Source organism: Cryptomeria japonica, chromosome 7 (assembly GCF_030272615.1).
Source record: "Cryptomeria japonica chromosome 7, Sugi_1.0, whole genome shotgun sequence".
Lineage (NCBI taxonomy): Eukaryota > Viridiplantae > Streptophyta > Pinopsida > Cupressales > Cupressaceae > Cryptomeria > Cryptomeria japonica.
In genome coordinates this window covers 677,533,819-677,557,943 of record NC_081411.1, presented here as the reverse complement: position 1 = coordinate 677,557,943, position 24,125 = coordinate 677,533,819, and the positions used below count along the sequence as shown (strand labels likewise).

The window sequence follows — 24,125 nt, the reverse complement described above, 5'->3', positions numbered from 1 at the left end:
AATGAATTTAACAAAAGTTCTCATCGATCAGAAGTGAAAACTTCAACATAACATCAATGGTGAGTGTCTTGTGCAAATAGTTAGTGTGTTTTTTAGTTATTTGAATATTTCAACATAAATTGTATTTTGATGGACATATAAATATAATTAAATTGATAATTGATTTTACAAAGTGTCTATTGAATAAGGTTTATCAATGGTGAGAAGGGAAGAACAATAAACATTAAAATTAAGGGCTACTATAAAAACATTAAATTCACAAGTCTAGAGTTAAATGCTTTTCTTCAACTATAATCAATTTTACAAGTGTCTATCGAATAAAGTTTATCAATAGTGAGAACGGAATAATAAAAAATAAAGAGTGGTAACAAAAACATTCAATTCATAAGTCTAGGGTTAAATTCTTTGTAATATACAAATTTATATGCTATATATAAAGTGTTTTCATTCTTGTTGAGGATTCTTTGGATTAAAAGTCAACAATTCTTAGTTGAGGAGTTTGTTCTAAAATTTTATAATATCCATAACATTGAACATTAGATATATTTTTATATGATCTTTCTAATGGATTTAAATTTGTTCAAGTTTTCATAATTTAGCGTTTTTTGTTCTAAAGGCCATGTTGATTAACTTGCTAGTGAATGCTTAGAATCACCATTCTCTCATGTAAATAACAAACTAATGGAAATCTTATAGAAAGGGAAAAGTAAAAACTAATATTATCAAGATATTAGAAGTGTTTTCTTTAATTCTCCAACACCATGAGTTGTCAAGGTTCAAATACATATGAAATAAGAAAGACAAACCTATGAATTTTCTTTAGTTAAATTATGTGGTGAAGTAAAATTCATGGAGCTTTAGTAATTTTAAAGATTACAATAAATAGAGACAAGGGTAGTGCTATAATTATAACAAAAAGAAGGCACTAATTTAAATAAGATTCAATAAATGTAAAAGATATACTTTAGCTCTATCTTTTGTCATTATAGTTCTAAAAATTCTAGAATCACAAGCAGGTATAGGATATCTTATCCTATCATAGGTACTTTGACATCTAATCAAATATAGGAAATATTTTCTTTAATTTTTTTCAAAGAACAATACCTCCAAATATACAAGATTAATGCTATAGACCCTAAATATTATTATAGTCTTTGTTTGTACCTATTCATCATTTGTTTCTCTACATTATGTAAAGAAAATTTAAAACACATTAATATAGATGACCTAAAAATACTAAAGAGAAAAGACTCATAAATGAATATACCTTAGAGTAGGTAATGACATTATGCTTATAAAAGAGATCCCCCAAAAAAATAAAATCTTATCATTTATTGTTTTCGGTTGAGAACCAAAAAAAATTTGTACAACTATATTAAATATTTATAATTCTTAAATGTTATAATTTAATAAAAAAAACTTTAACCAATAAAAATTAAACAAATATTTATTATTTTTAATACAATAAAAAAAATATTTATGTACAATTTATAATATACTTAAACATCTTAAAAAAATAAAAATTCGTGTTTGTGTTTAATTTATATCTCTTCAATAAAATAAAATAAATGTTGTTTTAAAAGTTTCATTCATATGAAATGCGTGTGTTTAATTTATATCTCTTCAATAAAATAAAATAAATGTTGTTTAAAAAATTGCATTCATATGAAATGCGAGCTCATCGCATATGTTCTGTTCACTGTTTGGAGGCGCACTTTTATGAAAGCTAGGAGCTTGAATTAATTAAATAAATAGAAATTTATTTGCTAAAAAAATTAAATAAATAAGTCTAAATACAACCACGGACTCAAAGAAGTTTTATACAACAATTTATGGAGATTCAGATCCGCAAATTCAAGGAAAATGTGTTATAATTTATAATGAAATGACTGTTTTGACCTTACTTTTATGTTAGGGTCAAATTTTACTTTAAGAAGGCCCTTCCAAACTTTGTGGCACCCGATTGCTTCCCCCCAAAATAATACTTTCTTAGTTTATTTTAATTATTTCATATATTTTAAGGGAAAACGTTTCCTCTTAGTCTTCTTTCATAGATCTCTGACCACCCCAAATTCGTGGATGGGAATTTCTGAATCAAAATGTTGTTGGTCAACCACATAGTTTTTCTTTTATTTAAAGATGGTTTGAGAGAATGATTACAATCAAATTAAAATTTAAAAATAAAATAAGCTGTTTTTTAAATTAAAAGTAGTAAAATAGGGGTGTTGTTCCTAAATACAACAGTCTAGAGGGTGTAAAGCCAAACAGAAACTAGTGTTGAATAGTGTACCTTGGATGGTGTTCTTGCTTTGACTTTGATCTCTAGCAAGCAAGAAACGCATGTTTATTAAATCTCTCTTCTAGAAGCATTTTGGATAAGATCTAATAAATGCTTGAATAGATTGTAGTCGGTGTGGTGGTTTGTAGGATATTTAATCTCCACCATCGATTTTAGGTTTGAGATCTATAAGAGTGGAGATCTACCCCATTTGGCTGTGAGTTTCCCTTGGCGTGTTCATAGCAAATTGTGTGACAGAGACTGTGTTTGTACTCTGACTTTTTTGCTCAAGTTGAATAATAAAGAGATCTCATATTCTACTGGTTTTCTCGTAAGGGTTTTTCCAAGGGTTTCTACCCAAAAACAGTTGTGTCAAATTTTGTGTATGGTTTTCTATATTTTCGATTTGCATATTTTGCAGTAGTTAATTGCTCAATATATTTTAGTTTTGTATATCAGATATGAAGATTTATTTTTGATGTTCATGTTCTGAGTTTAATAAAATACTAGAAACTTAAATTAGATATGAGCATAACGAATATTAACACCTAGTAGTTGCACATTAAGAGCAAATTAATCACAACTACGAAGACAAACAAAGACTAGCCATAATGATACTTCCACAACAAGACAGGTGAAAAGAAAACCTGTCAAGCCAAAAACCCAAAGCCCAGCTCAAGGAGAGGGAGAAGCACTTAGGCCTTGACACAAAGGGATTTGATGTAGAGGGATTTGAGGTAGAAGCAATAAAGTTAGCAATAAAAAACCCATTAGCACAAGGATAGAGCTCAATGTTATGTGCAACCAGAAGCTGCCAAGGCCCACACACCCAACAATGGAGGTGTAGAAGGGAAGGCCAGAGTCCAACAAATCTGCACACCAGTGCACGATGTTGGTAGAAATCAATATTATCCACCACATTTTGTCCACAAACCACCACAAGGGAGGATTTGGCACAGGGAGGAGGTTGAATCCCTTTAGGAGGATTAGTAGCAGCTCTAGCCACCTGAACAAAGCTTTTTCCACCAAAGAGAGGAGGTCTGGGAGGGATCACAACATCAACAATCACATCCTCAACCATGCCAGTAGCAACAAGACCTCTCAAACCCGCAACACCTATGGGAGGGAGTGGGGGAGCGCTTGAAACAATTGCAAAAACCACAAGGGGGGGTGGGGAGCACAACCCAATGGCAACCAACACACCATCAACACCGGCACTAGAGTAAGTAGCCCCCATACTAGGAGGATCAACGGACGCAAGCAAGCTGACGAGGTTTAAATTTGCAGAGGTGGGAGAGCCATTTGGAGAGTCGTTGGAGTCCATCGGCAGTTGTTAAATATGTGATATTGGAGTATTTATTTTTTAATGCAATGACCTTTGTCGAAAGGAATTCAAAATTAATTATCTATGACTACCTTGTGTGACTTTTTTTTGTGTTCATGATTGCATTGATCTTTGTGAAAGGTTGCAAACCCTCTTTTATTTTCTCTTCCTCCAACACCACTCTTCTCTAGACATTGTGCGTCTTTTGAACTTGACTATCCTTTTATGACTATAGCAAACCATTTTGACTTTTGTGTCCATGACATTATCTTATGATCTCAAAAAAAAATGCTTGTATTTCTCATACTAAGAAGCTTCTTCTTGATGTCTCATGTCATGACTATGCCACCTTTGGTATCGTTATGCTTTGATCACTAAACACTCTTTTTTCTTGGCTTATATGTTGTTACCTATTGTCCTTTGATATTTTCCCATACTTCGAGTGTTCCATATCATTATCTTCATACTCCATATCAATATCTTCCTTTCTATATATGTGAATCCTTTCGTTGGAACTTGCATCATACATGTGAGGTGATTGTCATGTAGCAGTGATTGGTACCTTCTTTTAGCTCAAAAGACATTAATATCCCTTGTTTTCTTATATGACTATTATCTTCTTCATATCTTCTCTTTTATCAACTAACCTCATGACCATTGTCCATAAATGGTGACGTCTCTTCACTATCCTCATGGGGTTTATACTGGACTGTGTTGGGATTTATAGATGACATCACTTATGCTCTATATTTTTCTTTAATAGTCATTACAAGATCATTTATCATAACACATTGCCTTAATGTATATGATTTTTCATTCAAAGATGCAAGCTAATAGAGAACATGAACTCTGTTATTGAGAATAGAGATGGTGGAATCAATGACTTCTAAAATTTGACTTCTGCATTCACTAGCTCTATGTCCAAATCCATGTCATTCCAGTAGTTCCATCTACGTAACATCAATGTATCAAGTTCTCGCAAAATATGCCTCACAACCTTCTATTGAACAAGCATGGGTAGAGCACATTGTGCCCTTCATCACTGATCAACTCCTCATATTTCCATGCTTATAATTATTGCATTTCATATGATCACAAATCAACCCAAATTAGATCAAACAAACCCAAAAAGACATAATTGACAAGATACAGAGCCTAGTTGAGCCTCTAAGATAACCTAGGGACCACAAATTCAAATGCAGAACCCAAAATGCAAACACAAAATAGAAACAATGGATGCTAAATACAATGCTAACAAATGTGAAATCAATTGATAACAAATGCGAAAATCCTAACCGCCAATTGCGAAGATCAATTCACAGTTGCAGGAATCAAGACGAGGGTTAACTTAGGGCAACCAATAAGACAAATAGACACCTCTCAAAAACACAATCAAATCATTTACAAGAGCATCCTACAAGGATCTAGAAAATAAAATACATAAACAATCCCTAAAACACAATGAATTCATAGAGACGTTCTCATTCAAACTCGAACCAGAAGCAAAATACACATTCCCAAATTGATTTTTAATATCCACATCGACAAATAATGCTTCCAATCAAGAATTCAATGAAAAAAAAAACATGGGAACAAGAAACCCCTAACTCAAATTCGAAAAATCAAAGGAAATGAAGAAGCCTGCACACCCAAATACTCTCACCAACCCCTCTCAAAACAACAACAAATTCCATCAGCTATTTGAATCAATTCCAAGCAACTCAATTTCCAAATCCAAGCATTCACCCTCCAAAATCTCCACATTTCCATTCCAAAGAAGGTAGCCCCAAAGTCTCCTGAATCAAACCATAAATTGCTCCCCAAAACATGTACAGGAATGCAACCACCAAAGACCATAACAAGGAGAGATTATTTATTAAATAGCTTATTAATTTAATCCACCAAAATATAATTAACCTCCCAAATAGATAATTATATTTATTTAATTAATTTAGCCCTCACCAATCAAAAAAGTACTTACACTTATAATAGTGCTCACACATAGATAAATACGATAAAACAAATAATAATCATATATATAATTACATCACTTAAGGTGGAAAAAATAATAAAACAAGGGTGAACACCAAATAATATTAGTGACATAAAATATTACAATAAATAATATAACCTAAAAATAATAAAATATATTATAAATAAGAATAAATATAATCATCATAAATCCACCCAAAAATCTCACAAACAAAGACCATTGGCATAGGGTTTTCAAAGGTTGCCTTCGTGACAACCCAAGAAGGCAAACTCAAGACCAAGATAATTGCCCTAATTTGGGATGATGGCTAGGGTTAGGTCAAACGAACCTTAATGTTATCTCCATGTAAACCACCATTATGGATTGTATAAGCACGCTCAAACTTGTGAAAACAAGTGGAGTCGATGCCTTGTATCTGCATCAACCAAAACACAAAACACATGCACAACATATATATACATATACACCTAATATGGCATTTGAAACATCAGTAATCCTAGTCAATCTCCCTTTGAGGTCACCCGAAACACACATTAGTACATCATAATAATACATCCTCATCATATCAAAGTCATTAAAAAATCATAAGCAATAAATCCTAATATCATCAATAGGTCCTTATATGTATAAATCATCATAACATCATCATGTCTTGAAACATAGTCATTATGTATAAATAACTTTCAATAGATCAACTGAGTACGTCTACTCCTAATATATAACATGCAACTAAAGTCAACATACGTCCAAAGAAACAAGATAGGAAGCAAGCATGGAAGGGTATTTACCAAAGATTATTATTCATTCCAAAAAATGAGATCACATAATAAACATGGTTAAAAAACCATCTTGACAACTACACACTACATCATTTATCAAAGTAGCATCAAATTACCACCTCCTGATTAGAACAATCAAATTATTTTCACATTATATCTAGAAACCTCATATACATACAAACAAACAAAATATTACATTCATTAGAAGGGGATTTTAACATCACATGCATTCTCATCTATTCAAATGATGTGATATCATCATCTCTTTCCCATCTAACATCCCTCGAAACATAACCATGCTACTTTCAATAATTACTATATTAGCAGAAACATTATCATCATAACAACCACTCAATCTAACAATTATCTCTATCTTCATTCATTATCATTTTAATACTTCATTTGCATCCAAGCATAGGTTCAATATCATAATGCATGCTTCATTGCATTAGGACTAGAGAGGTGTTGAATTTTTGTATGTGTACAAGCAAACCCAGCCCATGAACCCAAAGGGAAAAAAAAATTATGCCTGAACCCAAACCGATAGCTTATGTCCAAACCAATAGATATAGACAATGCAAGAACACAATGAGAAGAGTCCACGACCGAGGAAAACATGGCCTCCAAACCCAAACCATCACCCACAGCCACACCAAAGGCATCCAAGAGCAATAGGAAGGAATTTGAAAGTGGAGCTAGGGTTTTTGGAGATGGGAGCAAATCCATCATGAAAGCCACCATCCTAGAAGCATGTTAAATAAAACAAAGTTGATTAAGTTGTGTGGGATGTCATTTTTGATAGCACTACAATACTGATCTATTCAAACCAATAAATTTGAAGCTTGAGGCACTATTCTTTTGTTGAATACCTATAAGAAACCTGATGGTACAAATATGACGCATGGAAGAGTTTCTAGCATGCAATGCAGGAGGTGAAATTGTTCTAGCAGATCAATTAATTCATGCAAAGCCTTCTTTGACTAATTGGTGCCTTCAAGTTGACACAATGATGTTCAAGAGAGGGAAGAACTGGAAGGAGGGTTGTAACTGGGTTCATCAAAATAGGAGAAAATTTGTCTACAAATAGATTTGATAGGGCAGGAGGAGCAAAGAGAAAGAAGAGATCTGCAGATAACATTTTTGCAAATCTTTATAATAAACAGAAAAAGGTGATTTCCCTTCTTTTCCTTTAAATGCTTAAGGCCTAGGAAATTGCCAATGTCATTCTTGTAAAACAGCAGACCATAAGACAAATTTGGAACTTGCAAGTGCAAAAACGACATTAAGACACAAAAAATGGACTATTATGTTTATAATTAAATTTATCTATAACCAGATCAGTTTTCTGATGTTTGAGATGAAAATAGCCAACAGAAAATTTCAAAGTAAATTTCCCAGCCTGGTACTGGTTTGGGTTCGTGGGTTGTACATTCCTTATATATATAATTTGCAGCCTAAATAAGAAAAATTAGAAGCATTATACACATTTCCTAATATTTTTCATGGACATGAATATTTATAAAACTTTATAATATTAATAAATTTAATTAATAATATTATAATATAATAATGAGTTATATCCATATACATTATTAATTTAAAAAATGAAGAATACGGATAGGAATACAGATCAGATGGTATTATTGATGTAAGACAAACCAAGTTGATGGGGCTCGCTCAGACTATACCTGCACATTCGGAGGATCCGAAACTGCTTTATGGATATACTGGTACAAGATTATATATTGCAATTGAAGTTCAGGTAGTTTGAAGAAAATGCAATTTAAAAAATATTCAAAGGTTTTCGAAGAAAGATGCATGCTTATTTTTCGAGTATATTTATATGTGAAGGAAATACTTCATTTTCATAACTCCCGTAAGCAGCTTCCAGCAAACATCAAGTTTCCTTACAGTGTAATCAGCATCATGAAAACATTTCACATAGGCAAAGTTGCAAATGCATAAAGAAAAGGAAATGCTGTTTGAGGAGAGCAACTTACATAAAATATTAGAAGCCTCCAATGATTGTTGTCTGTCAACACTAGACATCTATTGTAGGTGTGGCATTTGTCAGACAGATTGCTCAAATCTAATACATTCTGTACAATTACTATATGCATGTAATGTCATTATCATTACATTTTACTGGTCAGCAGGTCTGAGCAGCCGGTCCCAGGCTGGTAAAAACCTGGTTTGCAGTCCGCTATGGATCAGGAAAGGGTTCTGGCCACAGTCTGGGACGCAGCTATTCTGGCTCCAAAAACACAGTACGTTTGCACGGAAATTGCATAACACGAAAATTAGTCGCATGTTATACACTGTTGATTTTGCAAACTACGGCTGCAATTTTCAAAGCAGTCAATAACACAATGTACAATTTGGCTGTTTTGGAGTCAGTTTAGCTTCTGCCCACAGTCTGTGGGTCCGGCTTGGATGGAGCCAGGCAGATTCGGGGCATATTTAATGAACTTCAAAACATACTGTTTACAAGGTCCTTATGCTACATTTTTGTGGGATTGTCTTGAAATTTAATTGGATGTCTTTTAACAGACTTTTGTTAAAGGTTCTTTTACTTGGATGAAATTTTATGAGACATTCATTAATATGGAACAGAGACGTAGTCAAGAATGAACAACCAAATTGAAGGACACTGTAAAATAGTTAAGTATTACAGAAAAAAAAAAATTGCCTCTAACTTGCAACAGAGGCAGACTAAGCATTACAAACAAAATGAAATTCCACCACTGTAGCAGAGGCAAACTAAGATGTTGAAAATAGAGTATATCATGAATAGAACGATTTTAAATCTACCATCTTGTAAAAAAAGTTAAGTACTGTGTTCCAGAATTTTTTTGGTGTTGAAGCAAAGTTTAATCCAAGTCAGTGGTATTTCAACTTGAAAAGAGCCTTTTTCTCTATCAAGATGATACATATCACCTCGGCACGATTGCCATCATGCAAAGTAATGAATGATTTATAAAGACAGCAACGCTCAGATGACAGTGTGAACAGAGGTTAAAGAAGCATGCAAAAATATTTCTTTTCTGAAAGCCTAAGTAGTACAGTGCTGAAGAACAAGAGTAATTCTTAGTTGGGATTTCACATCCCAATAGTTCTAAACAAACAAGGCATCTTAATATATGCCTATTGCAAGGGTGACAAACGTTAACAATAGACCAAGAGGGCAGTCATATAGAGATGATAGTTTAGTCATCTAAATGTCTGTCATAAATGGAAGAGCATATATTGAGATGACAGTGTTATAACAAGAAAACAAATGACAAGAACAGTCCACTATGGACAACCAAAGTAAAAGGACAGCAATGTTGATAGAGCAGCAGCAGTGAGTCATTATAAAGCAGTGCAAAGCATAATGACAAAATATCACAAGAATGAAGGGCCTGTTAAGGGAAAGAAGACATAGCTGTAGGGACAAAAGAAGAAAAGTATGTTGGAATGGACTGTGTAATGTAAAAGAAAAGAGGATATGGTCGATAACAGTCCAAACAACATGACAGTAATGATTGATTACTAAAGTCCATCAAGCTCATCACAATCATAAACTGTTTTTCAGATATTGAACATGAATGTGAGAGATAAACAAAAGTCGTTACTGATGTTGAAACTCATGGACGAGGTCAAGTGCTGAAAATAATCAAAGTGGCCTGCGGGACTCATGACAGCGTTGTTGACTACACATGAGAACAGTAATGGTGAGATATATTTAGGTAAGTAAAAGGCAATTGTGTCTAATGTTTGGGGGAATAAGGAATGGCAATCAAATGCAAGAAATACGTGAAGGGGAAAATCATCCTCAAAACAACACATTGCTAGTGATGATGGGACTGTTCATTTTCTTAGTGAATGAGCAAATGTAACAGCCATCAAATGAAGAATAACATAAATCCCTCATTGTCCATTCAATGCCAAACGTGTGTCAAAGAGCAATTTTGGTAAGATTTGAGAAGATTACCGTGTCTTGAATGGCTTATATAAACATACTCACTTTGACAGTTATGGAAGAAGGCGACAGTCATATGTCATGTCACGGTCAAGGGCAAAAATAGGTATGATGGTCATAAATGATGGACCTAGTTGCAAGACAAATGGTTGGTGACAGTCCTTAGTGGACAGTGGTCTTGAGTAAGGAAATGGGCAGAGACAGATATAAGGACAGTAGCACAACATCATGCGGAAGATAGAAAAAACTACAGACGATAGTTGTGATTTTTTGACAGTAAAAAGTGATTGTTGTGTACAACACTCATCAAAGTTTAGTCATCCCAATGTTTTCAAAATGAGGTAATTGCTTCTCCTATTGAACAAAATATTATAGTGACTCCAATAGAGTTTTTCTTTTTATCCACATCTGAAGAGAATGGACAGAGCCAAGATATGTTTTCAAAACATTCTCAAGAAGACAATTCCAAGGGCAAAACTGTACATGGCAACATATCAACAGATAGTATGAAGGGTCAAAAAGGAAGCTTTTCAAAAGCAAAAGACAATAAAGAACAGTCACATGAGTTTTTGCAGGCCATGAAGCAAAATGAGACATTCATAAAAAAAAACAGTCCCAGCAAAAGCAGAGAGGCCATGAAACATCCATTGACTGTCAAAGACAGATGATAAAGAAGGTTTTGAAGATATAGAGAAAAGTGTCAAAGTATAAACCTTCAAGGATCTCCTACACTCTCCTAGGGCACTAAATCAACTTCAAATCATTTTTCACGTCCTATGAGCAGGGACAGGAGGTTATGGTAGCTTGGAGTAATAATGATCAGTTATGGCCTCTTCCAAAAGTCGAGGGAGTAGTCATGATAACAATAACAACATATGGAGAGCATCTAGGAGTAGTTGCAAATATTTTGGAGCTTTTCTAGGAGCTGATAGAATAAAACAATGAGGAAAAGTCAAAGATCATCTTACTCCAGTGCCACGTAAGTGCATTTAAGCTAAGCCAAAATCAAGAAGGGACTCTTTTTAGTGCCAAGATGGAGTCAAACCAGTCAGCACAGAACAAGGAGAGGTTAAGTTACTTTAAATGAAGGTTCTAACTTCTCTCTACTTTTTGGAGGATGAAAAAGTACACCTAGGTTTAAAATTTGGGGAGTTCTTCTCAGTTTTGCAAAGCATTCTAGCTAGAAAGCTCTTTCTTGCAAAAAAAATTGTTCTGTAACTCTCAACCAGGGTTTTGAAGACTGAAATCAATGTAATTTTATCATTTTCAAGCAACAAAAATTTCCAGACTTAACTCTGTTGTAAGCACATCTTTACATTCAATAAAAGTTCAAACTTGAAATTTGCCTTCCATCAGACTTACTCTGTTGTAAGCACATCTTTACATTCAATAGAAGTTCACACTTGAAATTTGCCGTCCATATGGGTTGTTTTAGTGTGTGCTAACGATTTGGTGTATGTATTTTCTTGTGTTTTTCTTTAAAAACCTTTAAAATATATCTCAAATTATTACCTATAGGCAGAAAAATATATCTATATGCAGGTTGTAGATTGTGAAATACAGATATAGGGCTGCAGTTGTGGAAACTTGTTCTTTTCCTTCAGAACAGCAAGATATGAACATCATTTCTGCAAATTACTGATGCACGGAGTGTGAGAACCTGAAGTTGTGCAAAAACAAGAAGCTTTTTGAATTATTGTGTCATAAATAGTAGGGTACAGGTCTAAAACAAGATTTTGGTGCATCACCCATTAGATTTTAGTTTTCATTTTAAGTTTTTTCTTTCCCTTTTCTCAGTGAGAATAGCAGTATAGGTGAAGTACTAAAAGAGGAACCAACCTACAGGGCAACCCACAAGCCCAGGAGCGTTTCCATGTTTCATTAGATTGCTAAACTAGGTGTTTAGTAAGGGTGCAATCTAGTTGATAACAATAACCAAGGAGACAACAGAACCCAATATAAAAGTATGAGCTGGGTGGATGTACATAGAACCTATTCACATGGTTTGTCAAAAAAACAAAAATTCGGAACAAGTACCTCAAAATTGCAAATGTCATCTGAAGTTTATTTTCACATTACCAACAGTATATACTAACTTAACATGATGGAAAATAATAAATAAATAAATAAAAATGGGTAAGACTCCTGTAATTGAAAAAAAATGTATCTCTGAAGCAAAGATTAAATTGTCAACTGGATCTTTATGTTGCAAACAAATTGGTTTGAACCATAAAAGCAGTAACAGATAATAAAATGCACCGAAGAAGTCACCCTCCTATGGCTGAAAACTTACTTTAAGTGCCAAAACATGATATTCCTAGATTTGATAGATTGAGGAAAAATTAATAACAGGCATGAATTCATAAACTTTATGTTTATTTCAGCATTAAATAAATTGCTGATTTAGATAACATTTAGTTTGCATCACTTCAATTGGGGGAGGCGGAGAGGGTCTACAAATGATTGGCAGTATATTCATAAATTACATATTTGGGCTGGCCTTGAGGATAAGATCCTTAAGTACCCAAATGAAAGATCATAAAGCTTATTCTATCAAAATTTCCTATAAAGATGATATACAAGTGTCCCCATGATACACAAGTCACAACAATGTTTCTGTTAATTTTCACATAAATTTATACTTTACTCCTGAGAACATCCTTCTCATAAAATACACAGATAACATTGACAATGTTGCTGTAATGGTCAACAATACAAAACATATATGGATTTGGATATTGTCGGTACTTGTACAACAAGGCATGCATCCAACGAATGACAAATAAATACTAATAATCAATCACGAAATTCATAGCTTTTGATGTAATGCCTCTCTAGGGGGAGGTTTTGACATTTCACATTAAATGGCTTAAAAAACCATAGAAAAAACTAATCCAATCAAATCACCTACCTTCTCTCGCCATCATCACTTTCTATAAAATATGAAGTTTCACTTTGGCGACATCCAAAATGGTTATTAGGTGACCTACATCATAAGAACTGTTGATAATAAAAACACAAACCATATATATGTATACTACAGTTTTAACTGCGTAGCCCCAAAAACCATTTAAGGAAAAAATTGGCAAACCAGAGAATAAGATTTTTTGAAAAAATTGGGAAGAAATCGGATTAAAAAAAAAACCATTTAAAAATTGTAGGAAAAAAACAAAAACTAATTTAAAAAAAAAATAGTATAGAGATATAGGGAGCAAATAAAATAGAGAGTTTAACCCATGAATTGTAGAAAATAGTATTTGTTGTTTATATTCATATCATTGATTACATTGCATTGCACAAAGCATTCTTCATAAAGCATAAATAATAACTAGATGGTTACATTTGACAAAATTTCAATTACAATATAACTTGTACAAACTCAACCTATAAACTAAGTAAAAAAATCCAAAAAAATCAAACATAGACAATGACTCTTGCTACTACAAATGGACCTATGCTAGAGGTCGACAAGTCCTAGTACAAAGCCTCTCCTAAATCGTTCAAACATAGCCAATGACTCTTTGCTACTACAAATGCAGCTATGCTAGAGGTCTACAGGTCCTAGTTCAAAGCCTTTCCTATGTCGTTCAAATATAGCCAATGATTTGCTACTACAAATGGAGAAATGCTAGAGGTCTACAGGTCCTAGTTCAAAGCCTCTCCTAAGTTGTTCAATCTCATGAGTATCCAAGTCAGCCTCCAAGATCTCAAAATCCTCAGGCTCAAGAAAGTCATTAAAATGACAATTTTCCTTTGCTGAGCAGACATCATAAATTACAAAGTAGGAATCAACTGGTTCATATTTGTGATTTAACAATACTTGCAATTTCTAGAACAATGTGAAAGAGAACTATGTTAAGAGTGTAAAAGGGAAATTATATGACAAAGGAAGAAATTGCAAAGTTCAACTTAATAGGTTTTGAATCAAATAGCTCAGGATAGAGTAATAGAAAATGCTTTTGAAACAAATTCTTACATCTCAGAAGACCATAAATGATATTGAAATGTTCTCGTTGATAACTATTTTAGCAGATTTGTAAAACAATAAAGGGAGTGTTAAATATTTTTCCATTAAATAATAAAGACCTGCTAGTACAAAAGAAGAGAGCAACTATTTGAGACATAATTTTAGCTATTATTATTCAAGTAAATTTTCCTTGATTTTGTGTATAAGTAGATGATGGAGTTGAAAACATCGATGGACTTTGAGTTGAAAATTTGAGATTATAGGTACAAATTTCAAAGAAAACTCAAAGCACGCTGAAATCTATTTGGATTGTTAAAGAGAAAATATATGAGGCCTACTTAAAGAGGGATTAAGATAAGCCCATGAGACTAAGGTATGACTTCTCTCAAGGCATGTATTAGCTTGCTTGATACCTATTTAACATGCATTGAATGCTACGCTATGTATGTCTAAAGCATTCGTGTGTGACTATTGTACTCCTTGTAGACCTTCTAAACCTTCATGTATATGATAAGCCTAAATGGAATAAAGTTCCCTAACAAGTGCAAGGCATGCATATAAGCAGTAAGTTTCATCGGTTAACAAAGCATTAAGCCTAAAAAATGTATAGAAAATTAGATATAACTAAAACAAAACTTCATTTTGATATAAAATATTGCTACACTTCATTTTTTCAGCACTACAAGCTAATTATTATTTTTCTGATAGGAACCATTCTATCCGTTTCCACAATGTCTATATATTGTTATGGATATACTTATGCTTCCCACTTGATTATACAACTGTCACTACCCTACCTACTTGTCATTAAAACTTGATGGTCAATGTCAAATTCAAGCTCCAAATTATCACACATTGTTAGCATCTGAAAAGGAAACTTCTCCCGATCTAAACTTGATTATCTAAACAACCACCTTGGTATTACTGTTGACCATTGAAACTATAAAATTCTTTTGAATAATAAGGATCACCAAAATTCCAAAAAGAATCCTCTTTAGGTTGATATCAAGCCAATAAAGTTTCATTTCAGTTTAGTCTAGCTTTCCATATTTACTTTTGGCAAGTACTCTAATAAGGTTCAGATCTATGTTACCCCAAGTCTCCAAGACGAGGGAACACTTTTCCATGTCCCTGATATTTCAAGCCATTTTTGGGGATGGCTAGGGGATGGCAAAGGGTAAAACTGTATAAAATATAGAAAAAAATTTAAATATATAGGTAAATTTTAAATATTCATATGAAAACATGGATAAAGCAATGCATATATACATTATAGAACCTTTACATATAACATTTGTATTAAATTGAGCATTAATTCAAAATTTCAAACATTAATACTTAATTCAAAGTGCTTTCAAAATTCATTGTCCATGTGCATGTGATATTAAAAAATAGCATACAAGTTATATCCTTTAAGTGAAGAACTCAAAAGACTTTAACTGGAGCAACTTCTGGTTCCTTCTATTTTGGTTTTTCAAAGAGGACTTTTTTACTTGTTTGGAGGAGTTTATACCCTCAACTTTTTCTTCTTTCATAGCACTGTATAGGAGGCTGCAGGAGTTGAGGTCCATCTCCAAGCCAAGTTCTTGTTCAAAAGCAAACAAAAGCCTGTATATCTTTTGCAAGTAAGCCTCTTCAGAAATTCTTTGGATAAACTTATACTCCATGGTGATGTTTGCAGCAGAACTTGTATTCAAAAACACATTTTGTAGTCTTCTTTCCGAAACCATTTAAAGAAGTTAACTTCTAGATAAGTCTATTCCCATTGCCCATAGCTCACAATCAACTTCATGCTCTTGGTTTTTTTTGTATCAACTCAACAACCACTCCTAACCATAATATCATTAGGACATATCCATCCTTTAAAATATGTCTCAGCATTGACAAATCATAGTAATTACATTTATTACAGTATTTTCTTTTGATCAATAAAGGTTAGGGTACATTCTCACTATCTATATTTATAAAATTCAAATAACAAAAACCAGAGCAAACTCTGTATGTCCAAAATCAGCAATTTATCACATTACAGTCCCAAGGGCAGAAGACCCAAATATGCAAACATTAAACCTAGAGACTTGTGTATTTTTTTTAGAAAAGAGGCTTGATGCCAGGGACGTCCAGCCATGCCCAAGATGGTCAGAGGACGTCCCAGACATCCCCTGCCATCCCCAAGACAGCCAGACATTCCCAACGTCAATCCTTGGCGTCCCCTGGTACTGGGGACATTTCCTGCAAAATCTGGCTCCAAGGGATCCCTGAGTCGTCCCCCAGGACTTCCCGAAAACAGGGACAGGTGTTTTAGGCCTACGGACACATCCCCAGGTAACACAGGCTCAAATATGTTTAAAAAAATCATATAGAAACTTTATTTAGTATTTATGATATTGTCTACTATCTCCCACTAAATTGTGTCTTTGGATTTATATGCATGGAAAGCATCAATACGAGCTTAAGGCAAACGAAAAATAGTGTGAAATACACTAAGAAAAAGATAGCACATCTCTTGACCATTCCATCTTAATGTCCTTAACATCTAGCGTAGTAGCATACCAAAGAACATGTCTCTATTTTCATGTTCTTAACATGTATTAGAAACATACATTAATTCAAGGTCACCTACATGTGATTTGCCTTTGCAACCTAATGAAATATGACAAATCTTTGATAGTGAACCACATCCCAATGGCTAGCACTCAATAGTCAATATTGTGCTAAAAATCAATGAAAAAACCCTATTATTTAGGGATTTAAGGTTGTGGACAATAAATGAGTTTCCCATGTGATTTTTTTCATGACTTTTACAAAAAAAGGTTAATTTTAAGCCTTAACAATTGTTCAACACCACGGCTGAGTAAATTGCAATTTTTTGGGGAAAAAATCGTTCAGGCCAGGGATTTTTTTAAAATCACAAGAATGAGGATTTTTTGAAGATTTATGCTTTTATGGTTTTAAGAATTGACTTGCTAGTTTAGATGAGATATGATACAGGAGGACATGTCTTCAACCAGAAAGCAAGCTCGATCATGTAGTTAGTTTTCCTGAAGAGGAGTCTCGAAGAAGACTCAGAACGTCAGAATTAAAAACATTACAGAATAGCATCCAGATACATGATATTATGTATAACTGTGAAAATCGAAAATCTTTCAGAAGCCAAGCTTTTTATAGCATATATATTCCACATGGTAAATGTGTTGTCAACAACAGAAAACAATTTATTTTTATAACAGAAAAATGCATTTAAATTCAGATATGACTGAAACTCTAAATTCCAAAAGTAGTTCAAATAAACTGGTAAATTCTTTAAAAAAAACAATCACAATATTTCACCCATTGCACAAAAGAAAAAGTTTGCAAATAATGAGCATGATAATATAAGCATACGAAAAAATAAATGGATAGCTGAAATGCTGGAAACCGAAAATAGGGGCATAACGACACACACCGTACACTTATAAATCTCAGAAAGATTGTTTTGCTACGCTATAATAAAATTTAGGGAAAATTAACACTATTTTGTTTATCCAGCATTGGGTATAGCGTAACATTTTCTTAATCAAAGTCCCAAATTGCCTAGAAGAAAAAGGCGGGGCCTATTCCATCCTAAACCATGCAACTTTCTCAATAAAAAAGGCACTGGTAGCCCTAATTCCAAAAATCCATCTTCGATTCACCATGAAAAATCGACATGGGTATTTCTAAATCAAGGATGGGGAGCGGGAGGGGCACCCAAAAGGCTGGCTTGCTGGCTCTCAAGCTCGTTGAACTGCTGCTCTCGATCCATTTCAATAATAAGAGGAACCACCAAAATCAGAAAAGTAGTACCTGCAATCCATGCAGCCTTGCCTGTGCTCCAGAAGATTTTCTTGCTGAAACGACCAGTATTTGAGGCGGCCCTTTTCGTCTTGTGGAAGACAAGTGACTGCCTCACACTGTTACTCAATTTGGCTATGACGCCATCATTGGCACTGCTGCTGCTGCTTGGAAGAGACAGAGATGGCCCTCTTTGATCCCTTCTCGCACCCCCAGACATTCTCCCCTTATTTCTGATAAACCTTGAATTTTTTCTCTCTCAGAATCTATGAAACCCTCCAGCGTTGAATATTAGATACATCAACCTACTCATACATTTGTTACTCCAGCTTATTATATAGTCCTTTTTTAATTTGCAAGTTTAAAAGGGTTTCTCCGATCTCTGGTTAGGCAAATTGTTGGGATGAGCAAACCTACCTATTATAAATTTCTGCATATATAATTAAAAATTTTATCTTGATATCACTTTTAAATTATTTTATTTTAAGTTAACATATGAAATTTAAATCATTATATTTATAAAGTGTGAAATATTTTGAACATAAAAAGATGTTTGACAAATATTAGTATCAAGTTGTTTATATTAGAATCATATCGTAGGTTAAATAGGTGTCTTCACATTGATATCTCTCAATGTCTTTTAGATAGATCTTCAATGCGGGAAAAGTGGTGTAATGAAACAGATTTTCGGTTTCTAGACAAGTCCACACACCAATGGGACTCTTGGTGCAAGTTGTGGAGCTATATTGAAATAACTCAATTCCCCAAGGGACGTTCCATTCTTCTCTATCTCACAGGATCCCTCAAGCCAATGTCTTTGCTCTCAGATCACTGAGCAAAGTGACTTAGGAATGACAACTATGAGAACGAGGGATATTGATCAATTTATCACGAATGCATTCCTAGATGTGTATGATATTGAAACTAGAATGATTTAAACTAGCATGGATATGATGATAAGATGAAAGATTAGTAAAATCTATCCTAACATGATATACTAGTCTAATATGAGAATGCTATGATAATAGAAATGCTTCTAAAAAAGCTTATTTAGATGATTTCTATTCAAAGAGAGACTAAATGCTTGATTAAAATGATTTATATTAGATGCTTAGTAAAATGTCTATAAGTTTGATACTAAAGACTTGAATATGAAAATGAGAGAAGAAGGGCTCTATTTATAGGAAAAACAGGGCAATGAATGGTCAAGATTGGATAATCTTATCAAGGGCTAGGATTGAAAGTTATCAATCCATGTTCACAATTCTCACCAATGAAATGGTGACAATTGTCAAGATAAGATTGTTTGAGAGGAGATGCAAGAAGCATTAAATGCTTGAGAAGACCTCATGGTTACCTTAGGAGGTAAGGGTTAAGGTTAGGTTAGGGTTATCCAATGGATAAAGCTTTTACCCAAAGGATAAACTCTTGTGCAAGGGTTAAAGGGATAACCAAGGTTAAAGCCATCAATGCTCGATGAGACCCTTGGGTTAGATGAATGTTGAGTTAGAGAGAAAGTCTCTAATCATGCAAGAGGGTTGAGTTAACCATTAATGGTTTGGAAGACTTTCAAGGTTAACTTGTTGAAGACATAAAGCCTTTAATGGTTTTCAAAGACTTTGAGGGTTTGAGAAGTGACTTCCCTTTGCTTAGGGATGTGACGATATTTAGGGGATGGGTTAGGCTAATTTAGAAGTGATTAGAAGAATCTAGAATGGGGTTTAGAAAGGCAAGTAGAATATGTAGGAGAATGCAAGTGGATGGAGGGTAATTTTAATTAAAATAAATTACTTTATTTCAACAAAATAGAAGCTACTTGCATAAATACAAGTGGGGGATTTAAATAAATAAATTAGATTTATTTACTTGCAATGAACAATTTAATTAAATGTGAATTTAATTAAAAGGGGAGAAAGAGGAATTAATTAAATAAAATGATTTATTTAATTAAAGGCTATGGAGGGCTTAGGTGAACTTAATTAAATAAATTGAGTAATTCATTCAATCAAATAGATGAATGTGAATAATTTAATTAAAATAAAATTTAATTAAAATAGAGGAATGAGGTTAAAAATGAATATTAAATATTCACTTAGGAAAGTGGTCATTTTTATACGTCTACATTTTGCCCCTCTTTTAAGTGACGTGTGTGCACATGTTGATTCAAAGAAAATTTTGTCGGATATGATGTTTGTGTCGAGATGTCGATATGATGATGACGTGCCCCAGATTTGATGAACGATATTGATGATGCCCCCTCAGGAGATGAATCAAGTACTGTGAAAAATTTGTCAATAAGCGTTTTTGAGATTGATTGCATTTTAAAATTTTGACTGTGTTTAATGCAGTGTGTTTGATTCATCTCCTGAAAAATGGTGTTCGAAAAGGTTAAAAGTGAGAAAATGAGCAAAATACATACCCCACCTACTAACCCTTTTTTACTTTTACCCTATAAAAAGGTAAAAAGTGATTTTATTCTTGTCATTTGCACATTTGTCTCCTTGTGATTGTGACACCTTAGCTCTGATGAAAATATTGGTTCCTTATGCTTCTCACCGATTCGAGCGTGTTCGTCGATACCGGAGGCCCGCCACGTATGGTCCACCTGTAAGTTATCTCAATTTTGCCTTGTGTGTTTTTTTATTTTGTCGATTTTAGTCACGTTTTTCATTTTTTGTTTCCACTTTTCTCGGTTTAGCGCGTAGGGTGTCTCGTGTAGCGCATACGATAAGCATTGTAGCGCGTAGGGTTTTGTAACTAGGGTAGCGTCCTGGGTCAATCTTGTAGCCCGTCGTAGGTGCAAGATAGCGCATAGGTGAAACAGGGTCACACGTGTGGAAGTTAGGATAGCGCATTGAATATGTTAGCACTTAGATGAAAGATTTTAGCGCAATGGCGATGTAGGATAGCGCATTGAGTTTGATAGCACATAGAAGAAAGATTATAACGCTCAGGTGGAGTAGGTTAGCGCATGTCTAGCAGCCTAGCGCGTGGAAAGACTGCTTTAGCGCGGGGGGGAAAAAATTGGCAGAAAATGATTTTGGAGAATGAGTTGTAGGGGGGAAATAGATGAGGTAGATGGCTTAAGGGTGAATAAGTGTCTACTAAGTGTTTTGGGATGGGTTTCAAGCCAATGTTTTCTTGTTGTGATGATGTCCGAGTCTTGATATGATGATTGAGAGTCTGCTGAAATTTCTATCGTGTATGAAGTGTCAAGTGTTGAAATGTGGCGACTGATCAGCAAAGTACTGTACACTCAGCACGTATCCTCGCCGGGGTCCGGGGGCGGCAACCCCCGAGAAAGCTGGGGTTCGGGGGCGGTAGCCCCCGAGAAATTTTTTTTTGCCGTTTTTGTTGATGAAAACCGACATTGTAATAAAACCCTAAAAAGGCCGACTTTGTTTGTTGCCCTAAAAACGCATGTTATAAGCGGCTGGGATGCCTAAGGCATTGTAAGGTTGATGTACTGTTTTTGCTGGATAATAAGAAAGATTGGACGGCTGTGTATGGTGGACGTAACCCATTCTGGGTGAACCACGTTAAATATCTGTGTTATCTGTGTCCTGTTTTTATTTCTTTATCTTTTGTATTTAAATCTGCATATAATTGTTAATTCATATTTGCTTCGGATCTGCTTGAAACCCTAACAATTGGTATCAGAGCGAGGTTTTCTGTAAATTGGCAGGACTTTTAGATTTGAGTGGGAGCAATGGAGGATTCCAAATTCAAGGTCGAAAAGTTTAACGACCAGAATTATCAGTTATGGAAAATGCAGATGGAGGATTACCTGTATCAAAAGGATTTGTGGCGGCCATTGGAAGGAAAGGCAAAGAAACCGACCACAATATCAGATGAAGAGTGGGACATTTTAGATAGAAAGGCACTGGGATCCATTCGATTGTGCCTTGCGTCGTCTGTAGCATTCAATATAACAGAAGCAAAAACGACTGTAGATTTGATGGCAACATTGGCTAAGCTGTATGAGAAACCCTCGGCTTCGAATAAGGTATTTCTTATGAAGCGTTTGTTTAATTTGAAAATGAGTGAGGGAGGATCTGTAGCGGAGCACTTAAATGAATTTAATACAATTACCAGTCAGTTGTCTTCGGTAAAAATTACCTTTGCAGAAGAGGTTAGGGCTCTCTTGATTTTATGTTCTTTGCCAGAAAGCTGGAATAGCTTGGTTATGGCTGTAAGTAACTCTGTCTCTGGTAAAAATACTTTGGTATTTGATGATATTGTTGGTGTTATCCTAAGCGAGGAAATGCGAAGGAAAAGCACAGGTGAGACTCCAACATCATCGGGTAGTGTTTTGAATGTGGAGAACAGAGGAAGATCAAAGGAAAGAGGAAAAGGCCCTGGGAATGAGAAGTCACGAGGGAAGTCAAAGAAAGGACGCTCTCAATCTAGAGGAAAGAAAGATTGCTGGTACTGCGGAAAGCCTGGTCATCTAAAGAAAGACTGTTGGTCTCGGAAAAACAAAGAAGGAGACAAAAATGAAAATGACAGTAAGGAAGCTAATATTGCAAGTAATACTTTACAAGATGCTTTAATCTTATGTTTGGATAATGTTAATGATTCCTGGGTAATAGATTCTGGGGCTTCATTTCATGCTACACCCCATAGAAAATATTTTCTAGATTTTGGACAGGTATATTTGGGTGATGATGAGCCCTGTCAAATTGTTGGAAAAGGAAAGATAAAGATCAAGTTGCAGAATGGTAATGACTGGTTTCTGCAGGAGGTAAGACATGTTCCTAATTTAAGAAGAAATTTAATTTCTGCAGGGCAACTAGGTAGTGAAGGTTGCATAGTTACCTTCTCAGACAGTATGTGGAAGGTCACTAAAGGATCATTAGTAGTAGCTAAAGGTGCGAAGGTAGGCACATTATATCTGTGTACTGGTAACACTTACTCTACCTTAGTTGCTACAGATAAAGTTACTGCAGGGACAACAACAATAAATGTTGCAAGAACAGATTCGATAATGTGGCACCATAGGCTTGGGCACATGAGTGAGAAGGGATGAAAATCCTTCACTCCAAAAATCTATTGCCAGGACTAAAGAAGATTGATTTAGAGTTCTGTGAAAACTGTGTTTATGGTAAACAGAAAAGAGTCAGATTTCTCAAGGTTGGGAAAGAGAAGAAGAGTGAGAAGTTAGAGCTTGTACATTCAGATGTATGGGGACCGGCTCAGGTATCATCTCTTGGTGGCTCTTGTTATTATGTTATTTTTATTGATGACTCAACCAGAAAAACATGGGTATATTTCCTAAAACAAAAATCAGATGTTTTTGAAACTTTTAAGAAATGGAAAGCTTTGGTTGAGAATGAGATAGGAAAAAAGTTGAAGTGTCTCAGATCGGATAATGGAGGTGAGTATTGCAGCAAAGCATTTGAAGATTACTGTTCCTTAAATGGGATTCGAAAGCAGAAGACAGTTCCAGGAACTCCACAGGAAAATGGTGTGTCAGAGAGAATGAATAGGACCATCATGGAACATGTGAGGAGCATGAGATTGCATGCTGGATTGCCCTTACATTTTTGGGCAGATGCTCTACATACTGCTGTCTATTTGATAAATAGAGGACCTTCAACCCCTTTGGATGGTGGTATTCCAGAGGAGGCATGGACTAGAAAAAAGGTAAATTATTCTTTTCTAAAAACTTTTGGTTGCGAAGCTTTTGTCCATGTTGATAAAGAAAACAGAACCAAGCTTGATGCTAAATCTCAGAAATGTACCTTCATTGGATATGGGATAGATGAATATGGCTATTGGTTATGGGATTTTGAAAATAAGAAAATAATTAGAAGTAGAGATGTTATATTCAATGAGAAGGTTATGTATAAAGAACAGATGCAGGAAAAAAAGCATGAACAGGACAAACAAGAATATGTGGTGTTGGATGAGATTCTTGAAAATGAAATGCCACATGTACCTGATGCTCAGCAACAACAGATTGTCCCACAAACTCCTGCAAGTGTTAGACGTTCTACGAGGACAAGTA

At 34.5% G+C, this 24,125-nt stretch overlaps 1 protein-coding gene across 1 annotated transcript; it reads right to left on the bottom strand.

Moving 5' to 3' along the window:
* Positions 1 to 17,677: 17,677 nt before the first annotated feature.
* LOC131040394 (mitochondrial import receptor subunit TOM9-2) lies at positions 17,678 to 18,487 on the bottom strand. The gene has a single exon (XM_057973305.2). It carries the CDS (start codon positions 18,333 to 18,335, stop codon positions 18,006 to 18,008), a length of 330 nt encoding a protein of 109 aa, XP_057829288.2. The 5' UTR covers positions 18,336 to 18,487; the 3' UTR covers positions 17,678 to 18,005.
* Between the last annotated feature and the right edge of the window lie 5,638 nt (positions 18,488 to 24,125).